At 38.8% G+C, this 9,660-nt stretch overlaps 1 protein-coding gene across 1 annotated transcript; it reads right to left on the bottom strand.

The window, feature by feature from the left end:
* Nucleotides 1-117: 117 nt before the first annotated feature.
* Nucleotides 118-9,201, bottom strand: LOC113036163 (protocadherin Fat 4). Its single transcript, XM_080288804.1, is given in 9 exon segments — nucleotides 118-337; nucleotides 450-535; nucleotides 1,047-1,348; nucleotides 2,659-2,760; nucleotides 2,868-7,199; nucleotides 7,312-7,562; nucleotides 7,704-7,884; nucleotides 7,999-8,280; nucleotides 8,282-9,201. Coding segments are annotated over 9 exon segments (6,627 nt in total). The 5' UTR covers nucleotides 9,180-9,201; the 3' UTR covers nucleotides 118-144.
* Nucleotides 9,202-9,660: the final 459 nt, after the last annotated feature.

The following is a 9,660-nucleotide window of genomic DNA, read 5'->3' as shown; positions in this document are numbered from 1 at the left end:
TTCAACGAATATCGTTGCACCCCTAATATATATATATATATATATATATATATATATATATATATATATATATATGAGCTCAAATATGTATCAAATATGTATCCAGCAATGTTTAAAGTATAAAGACATCTACATGCACTAATTTTAATAAGCCTGCCTGTCAAAGATGTTATATGCCGCTAGAGCCATTGAGGGTCTCAGGAGGATGCCATTAACATGAAAGTTTCGGATACATCCAACAAAGTCATGGGCTCTTATCTGAGAAGGATGCACTAAAATAGCTTCAGTAGTTCTTAATCCTCCAAAGGTCATATTACTGTTGCCAACATCAAGTGTCCTATTTGGCGATAAAGACAAAGAAAGAAAAAAATTGAAAAATGAAAAATATTGCTTACATGAAGATGAAAATTAGAAATGAGGAATATTCCAATTAAATATTTCACTGCTACCTTTCTGAAATACTTCCATCATTCGTTGAAAAACAGAATCTATTGTTTTCGTCATCCGTGCAGTTGTCCACATGCAGTGAACCCATCTGTGAAATGCAATAAATAATAAAAAGATATATGAATGTAACTCAAATTCAATAAAACATGCTAATGTATTAAAGTACTCAAATTACTTTTTCAATGAAGAAACAAAACATTACTTCTGCAGTTCAAGTAAACAGTCATTTTCTTATTTAAATGAGTAATCCATTGATAGTAGACATACTATTAGCCACTTTGTTGGGTACAACAGTCAAACTCATTGTTAATCAACTAATCATGGCAGCACCTCAAGGGATTAAGGCAACAGAATGGGAATGTAAGATGATTTAAATGACTTTAAACATAGCATTGTTGTTGGTGCCAGTTGGGCTGATCTAAGTGTTTCAGAAACTGCTGATCTAAAAGATCAGTATACTCAGAAGTAAATGTATTGCTAAGTTGCTCATGTAATGCAAAGTACTCTAATGAGTAAACATTTCTCTGCAGGCAACCCTGTGACCTGGCAGTTGGTTTTTTTCGTTGTTGTTTTCTTATACTGATATATTTAAAACTCACACTGCCAATCCTCCTGGCAATAACACTGTGAAAATATCCATCTGCAACTTGCTTGTATGTTTGCAACCTCACAGGTCCTGAACCCAGATCATAAGAGAGATGTACTGCTCCATCCAGTATCTCCAGTGCAAAGAACTCTCTGCTGTTTGAACCTCCTGGATTGTAGAGGAGGAGGGAGTCCCTCTGCATTGTGGCAAACTCCAAAGAGATTAAATTAGTCCTACGATCCAGTGGTGGAAACTCCATGAAGGACAGCTCCTCAAAGCCATAACTGTGATCCTCACACCGGACTCCACTGACTCCTAACATAAAGATGAGTTCCATATTATTTTTTCCCATTTAATTCTTAGAAAACCTCTTAGCATATTTCATATATGCGCATAAACAGATAGCATATATAGCCACTGATATCACCCATTGAGGTCTTAGGCTGAGCATTTTGCTGTTGCTATTTTGGTGTTTTGAAACTGTATAACAAGCAAACGGTGGATCTTGCTGATAATGCAAGGAATACTTCATATAGACAAGCTTTATCTTTCTTCTGGACACTAATATGCATCATAGTTTACACAATTAATCTCATCTTATATTCAGTATGACATGAAACTAGTGGCTCAGCCGGAATCTCATGAGGAAAGCTTTCATAGACCAAGCGAGTTGAGAACATCTTTTGCACCCAGAGGAGTCACAAACTGGTACACATGACAATGAATGCAGATTTAAGTCAATTCTGTACTGGTTTCACTTTTTAGACCGAAGCTATGTATGTCTGCTGTGGATGAAAATGAACACACACACACACAAAAAAACTGCCGTTCTTTAAATGGCTACTTGACACTGGCTCCAAAAATCAGTCTGTTCCCATTGACTTGTATGTTTTAAAATAATCAACTTAAGGATAAAATGAACATGATTATAGCCAGGTACAGAACATGAGTTTGGTCTCAATAGTTAATTTCTCTTTTTTTTTAACCACTGTACACCACCTTTGGTGATACAACCACTCTTGAATTTTGTTAAATTTCAAGTTAGGGGTAGTCACTTTGATTGACAGATGTGTTGACAAAGTTACGAGCCATAAAGTAGAGGCCTGTACATCAGTCAGTGGATAAATGACACTTTGGTACCCATGCTTCGACCTCAGTAAATATTTTTGTGTTGATTTTATACTTATTTTGTAAATTGTGGCCCCAGTTAGAGTCAAGAAGGAAAATAAAGCAGGGCATGCTTTAGGCCTGATTTAGATCTTTGTAGAGCCTACAGTGTAACCTACATGTGTCCAAGGGGACTGACGAGTTTGCACTTATGTTGGAGGTTACATTGTGAAGTTTCCAGTTGAAGCATAAATTAGGTGTTAGAGTGGGTTTACCTTGTGACTGACGAGTTATTACTCTTCCTGGATTAAAAATGATGCTAAAAAATGCTCAGCTTAAAGCTTCACAATGAGACATAACTAAAGAGTGGGTGTCATCAGCTTTGCTATGTCCATCATTTGTATACAGTTTGTTACAAGCAACCCTTTTTTTCTAAATATATGCAAGAAAGTGTGTCTTTCCTAAGATTTTACACTTTTGTAGACAAATGTACATCTAGCATTATGTATCATTCTTACCAAAGTGACAATTACAAGAGAATCCTGTTTGTGAATTAATGCAGATACCATGAACACAGGGTGATGATTTGCAGTAGTCTATGAACTCATCACAGGTTTCTCCTGAAACAATTAAATTAAAAAAAGAAGTTTTATTTTAAAAAACAAATTAACAGTTGGTTCTCACATATTAATTTTTTTCCTATCTATCTATACATGAGAAAATGTACCTCCAAATCCAGGCACACAGTGGCACTGATATCCATCCTCGGAGGGGATACAAGTCCCACCATTTTGGCACTTCACCGTCAGGCATCCATTGACATCAGCAGCGCAGTGGGAACCAGAGAAGCCAACCTGACAGTGACAGAAGAAACTTCCCACTGTATTCACACATGTGCCTTTATTCTCACAGGGATTTAGCTCACATTCATCAATTTCTTCTTCACACAGTGAACCAGTAAATCCGGATGGACAAGTACAGTTAAAAATCTCTTTCTTTGGTGCAACAAAGATGACCGCTACACTTTCAAGGACAGCAACCTCCTGGCTGATGTAAATATTTTTGTGGCATGATGCTCCATTTTGACAAGGGCTGCTCAGACATGGATCACTGGTGATGTGAGAAATTGTCACATTGCTCTGAGCCTCCAGTAATTTCTTGTGTCCAGATGATATACCACTCGCCACCTCTCTGCTAAGGTACTGACCGTTGTAATTTTTGACTGCAGCCAACAGAAGGATTTCCCACCCAATATGTTTGATTCCAAATACATGAGTCTTAGAGGCTTGTAGGTTAAACAGACTGTCCAGAGCTTTTACGAACCTCAAATAGTTATTAGACAAAAACTGCTCTACTGAAGATGATGACAAAGAGAATAATATACAATTGTCTATAGAAGCATTTGTAAAACCTTTGTAGTTAACGTAGACGCTGTTGTTTACGGGAAAGTGCAGCTGGTCTGTAGCTTCAATGGAGATGTTAAACGTAGCTTCGCCTTGAAAGGGAAAAGACCACAGCTCACATGTGCCATTAAGGATTGTGAACATGTGAGTTGGCCCACTTTTGATGGTGCAGTTGAATCTGTCAGACTCATCCTGATCCTCAGGATGGACATTACCAATCATGCCACCTTGGAAAGAACTACCAAAATATTTCACCTCAATAAAGATATTTCTTGCCATTGAAGGGTTGTCGTTTTCATCCACAACCCGGATGTGGAAGGTTGATGTTGATGATAGTGGCAAGGGAAATCCTGAATCCCTGACAGCCACAAGCACTTGATATGCAGAGATTTGTTCCCGATCAATTGGGCGGGTGGTGAGCAGAACTCCATCAGGAGTGAGAGAAAAAGCACTGGCCACCGAGGAGTCTAATAACCAGTACATAAAAGGGCCTTGGTTGGGTGGTAAATCAGAGTCAAATGCAGTTAATTTAGTGACTATGGTGCCTTCAGGTTGATTTTCTCTCACATGAGCTTCAGTTGATGTGAGTTTGGGGGCATTGTCATTAATATCACCAATAGTCACAATGACATTAGTAGTCCCAGTGGCTGGTGGAGAGCCATTATCTGTGGCTATAACAGTAAGATTATAGACTGGCCAGACTTCTCTGTCCAGTGGAGAATTCACAGAAATGATACCATTAGATGGATCAATAGAGAAGGAGAAATTGGTGTTTCCATGCTCAATGGTGAAGAAGAAATGATTCCAGTTAACAATGGAGTCCTCGTCCACAGCACTCACAGTTGCAACAGATGTCCCAATTGGGGTGTCTTCTGTAACATTCGCCATATAGCGGGGAGATGTGAACATGGGAGCTTCATTTGTGTCAATCACACTGATGTGGACAAAAGTCTCATCTATATCTGTGCCAGTAATAACACCAGAGTTCTTGGCCAGAACTTTCAAAACTACATGGCTGTTGCCTTGTTTCCTCAAACTATTGGTCGTATATACGTCTCCAGAACGTTCGTGAATTTCAAAGCTCTTTTTTTTTTTCCTGGCAAACAAAAAGTAAAACACTTGACCTTCAGTGCCTCGGTCACCATCTGTAGCCATCACTTTTCCAACAACAGTTCCAATAGGCACGTTTTTAAGTACTGAGAAGTTAAATTCTTTTTTGATGAATCTAGGCGTGAACTCATTAACATCTGAGATTTGGATGACAACATGTGCTAAACTAAATAAAGCATGTCCTCCAGTATTGGAACCTTTGATTGTTAAATCAAACATCTGCTCTTGCTCATAATCAAACATGGCCAAAGTGGTGATGGTGCCATTTCCTGAATCAACTGCAAATTTATCTATATGGCCACCAATGAGAGAGTAGAATATTTGTGCATTTGCACCTGAGTCAATATCTGTGGCTGTTACATCGAGAACATTCGTTCCAACAGCTGAGTTTTCACGAACTGATGTTATGTACTCTGAGGATGAAAAGACTGGGGGATTGTCGTTCACATCCATGACTAACACCGTGACATTTAATGTGCCAGTTTTAGAGAACCAGCCCTCATCTTTAGCTTTAATTTGGAAATGATAAATACTTTGTTCTTCAAAGTCAAGCTCTCTGATCAGTGTTATCAGTCCTGAAAATTCTCCCACAGATAGTGGTAAAAATTGATTTTCTGGGGTAATGTTGTATGTGATCTCCCCATTGGGACCATAATCCCCATCTTCTGCTTGAATATTTCCTATTACTGATCCTACAGGCAGGTCCTCAGGGACAGAGAAAGTAACATAAGATTCGCTAAAGCTCGGAGTAAATTGATTCCTCCCAGTAATTTGGAAAGTGATTTCAGCTTGGGATGTTAAAGGGGGGGTGCCCTCATCTTCAGCCACAGCTATTAAAGTGAGGATCTGATTTTCATTCTCTCCTAAAGTCTGATTTAAAATTAGTTTTCCAGTGTCACCTTGAATCCAAAAGAAATCAGATGCATTTCCTCCATTCAAAAAATACTTAATGCTACTATTGCCATTGACATCCAGATCTACTGCTGTAAACTGGACCACCTCACTTCCCACAGCCAGGTGATAAGGAATAGCCATCAAGGGTTGTAAAGGGAAAAACATAGGAGGGTGGTTGTTGTAGTGTTCCAATCTTACTCTGATAGTGACATTACTATGTAGGGGGATACTGCCACGGTCAAAAGCAGTAACCATAAATTGATAGATTTCAAAATTACAGTCACGTAACATCATGGGCTGCTTTGTATAGATTTCACCAGTGGTAGCGTTCAGCCAAAACTCCTCATGTGGAGGGTCAATAACATAGAAAATCTCACTGTTTTTCCCAATGTCTGCATCTGTAGCAAGAATCTGCAAAACAAATGCCTCTTCATCTTTTGTTTCAGGGAGGATAATGTTATAGAAATGTTCAGAAAATACTGGTCTGTTATCATTGACGTCTAAAATGACTATAGTCACATCTGTGCTTATACTCCATGCTGAATCATTTGCACTTACTTTAAAGATATAATGATCCTGCATTTCCCTGTCCAAAACTCCTTCAACGGTGATGTAGCCAGTGGTGAAATCAATATTAAAAAGCATGTCATCACTTTGCTCAACTATCAAGTAATTAATCACTGCATTGGCATCAGTGTCATCATCTGTAGAGGTGACTTTTATAATTGTCTGTCCAACAGGGGTATCTTCAGACACCTCTGTGAGAAAAATCTGAGAAAATAGAGGGGCATTATCATTTCTGTCTAAAACAGTGATGATAACAGTTGCTTTGTCTTTGTGAAGCATGTTTTCTAGTTCTTCTGCTTCAACTGTTAAATTAAATTCAGGAATATGTTCTCTGTCTAAACTTACAGTGGTACTCAAGTAACCATTTTCAGGGTCAATTGTGAAGAAGTTACCGTGGTTTCCGTCTGTTATGTTGTATTGCACTGTGCCATAATAGCCAGAATCTGCATCAATTGCAAGTACATCACAAACCACGGTAGGCGGGGAGTTCTCAAAAACCTCACACCTGTACTCAGCTTGAGTAAACTGTGGGAAATTATCATTTGCATCAGTGATGTTTATGTGAATTTCAGAAAAAGAGGAGAAAGGAGGCAGGCCTGAGTCTCTGGCTTCTATCAACAAAGGAAACTCTTTTTTGCTCTCAAAATCCAATGGTCTCTCTACTATCAGGGCTCCACTTGAATGATCGATGTGAAACATGTTTTCAAAGTTTCCAGAAGCGAGATAAAAAGTGACAGGTTCAGCTCTAATACTCAGGGCAGATACCACAGCCACCAGTGTTTCCACTCGCTCATCCTCTGTGAGGGAATAACTCAGAACATCCACGTTCATCTTTGGGAAATCAGCGGTGTTCTGAAACCTGACACTAATAGTTGTGGTGTCAAATTTGGGATCTTCCCCAGAATCTTCCACACGCACAGTGACAATAACATCATCCACTGACTGTAGAGCTGCTGAAGTGAAAACAGTGCCACTGTAAGGATCGATTGAAAACATATCAGAGCTTTCTCCCTGTAACGAATAATGTAGTTCTGCATTGATCTCAGTGTCGTCATCTAATGCTCTCACTGCACAAACAACAGAGCCTGCAGAAAAAAAAAAAAGGGTGGGGGGGGGGGGATAATACAATATTAATACGATTGCCAATATTACCCAGAATAAAACATATAGCTGTAAAATAGAAAGGTAATCTCTCACCTGGAGCTAACTCGATTGGCACATAGGCCACATAAGGCCCATTCATAAACTGGGGCCAGTGGTCATTAATATCTCCAATAAGTACAGTAACAAGCACAGAGCTGGACAGAGGCTGAATGGGATGCTTATCACTCGCAGTCACTTCCAAATTGTAAATGGCCACTGTCTCCCTGTCCAGTATGTTTGTTGTAAATAGCTCTCCAGATGTTTCATCAATGGCGAAAGGCACATTGAGGTTTTCCATAGAATAGCTAAACAAAACAAATAAAAATAAAGCAGTGCACTATGCAAAACCCTGAAAGTTACTCTAATATAACACAGTCATTAAATTCAGAAGATTATCAAAATACTATAAAAGCATTTTGTTTTAAGAAACAAATTATCACATTTACCTTACTTCCCCACTGACACCCTCGTCGACATCAGAAGCGATTATCACAGCAAACACAGTGCCTATAAGACTGTCCTCAGGCACTATGGTGTTGTAGACTTCCTCGGTAAACTCTGGGTGATTATCATTGACATCGTCAACTATGATGTGCACAGTCAAAGTGCCTGTTAGGGATGGCAGTCCTTCAAATGACAGTGGAAGTCATCATCAAACAGTGTGAAGTGAGTATTAGAAAAACATAGACCATTATTTCCATACTGAATTAAGTATCGTGCAATTTTATTTGGATATGTTACCTGAATCAACAGCAGTGATGGTGACTATATATAGCGACTCCTTCTCTCTGTCTAAGGTGTGCAAAATATGAAATGTGCCACTGGGAGTGATAGAAAATAAATTATATCCATTTCCTTTCTCTATAAAATAGGTAAGCTGACTGTTGTTTCCTAAATCTTCATCCAAAGCTGAGACCTGGCAAAATTTTAAAAACAAAAAGAAAAAAACAATAACAGAAAATAAATAAATAAATAAAAAGACAAACATTAAAATGCTGTTGTTTTTCAGCAGAATTTTACTGCACCTGATATGTTAGCTGAGTTGGATCCTCCTCATTCTCCTTCACATGAATGGTCAATGTTTCTGGAACAAACTGGGGTGCAAAGTCATTGACATCCATCACTGTGATATGGATTGCAGCACTAGCAGATCTGGGTATGTTCCCCCGATCTACAGCAGTTATCATCAATGTGTAGTTTGAGTCCCTCTCTCTATCTAGTTCATCCATGACTGTGAGAACTCCTCGAATTATGTCCACCACAAATGGACCAATCTGGGCCAACATGTACCGTACTTGTCCATTGGATCCAATGTCTTGATCGTGAGCCTGAACCTGCAGCAGGCTTGTTCCCCTGGGGATATCCTCTCTGACTGTCAGGTTATAACTGCTTTGTAAAAACTCAGGGTCATGATCATTCACATCCTCAACATGCACTGTGAGTTTCATAGTGGTTGCCAGCATGGGTAAGCCTTCATCAGTAGCTATTATAGTAACAGTCAGAGTATCTACTTCTTCTCTGTCTAATAACTCCTCCAGGTATATCTTTCCACTTCTGTTATCAATGCTGAATATCCCACCGGAGGTGTTTAAATAATACAAAACCCTCCCGTTGGATCCAGCGTCTTCATCCTCAGCATGAGCAGTTATTACAACAGAATGCAGTGCAGTGTCTTCTGGTATACTAACACTTTCGGCTGACACAAACATTGGAGCATTGTCGTTGACATCTTCAGTAATCACAATAACACGCGCTGTACTTGTGAATTGTAAAGATGCAGGCTGGGCACAGTCATTGGCTGCCACAGTCAGATTGTAGTAGGACTGTCTCTCCCTGTCCAGAGGTTTGTTAAGGCATAAGGTACCAGTTGAATCTGTGACAAACACTTCCTCGTCGTCACCACTGATCACTCTCAGTGTCATTTTTCCATTATCACCTTGCAGACAAGAAAATATAGCATGTAAATTATTAAAAAGGATAAAATGGGTTTAGACTTGTTGTCAAGTAAGATATCAGTTATAGACATCGATTATAGACCTTTCTTGGAAGCATAACTAAAAATGATAAATGCATTATATTATACTTTCTGAAAACACATTTGTATCATAATCCTTATATTTTCATTGCAGTTGTCTTAAACCTGTATAAATCGAAGGGCAAAATGAGGCGCTTGAATGTGAACTGTGAAAAATGTGTGGTTTTACATCAATGACTTACAGGGCTAAAGTTCAATCTAGCTGCTGATTCCTTTCTGTCATTTTATTTATATGAAATATGTTTTCTTAACAAATACACTATTCCACAGAATACTTGACAACAGCCTCTCATTAACTTTATCTGAACAGTGAAATACAGGGATGGTTATGGGTGTGATCCCCACTGACTAGATGAATGTATAAATCA

This window comes from Astatotilapia calliptera, chromosome 14 (genome assembly GCF_964374335.1).
Source record: "Astatotilapia calliptera chromosome 14, fAstCal68.1, whole genome shotgun sequence".
Taxonomy (NCBI): domain Eukaryota; kingdom Metazoa; phylum Chordata; class Actinopteri; order Cichliformes; family Cichlidae; genus Astatotilapia; species Astatotilapia calliptera.
The sequence above is the reverse complement of the archived record's forward strand: the minus strand, read 5'-3'. Positions and strand labels throughout refer to the sequence as shown.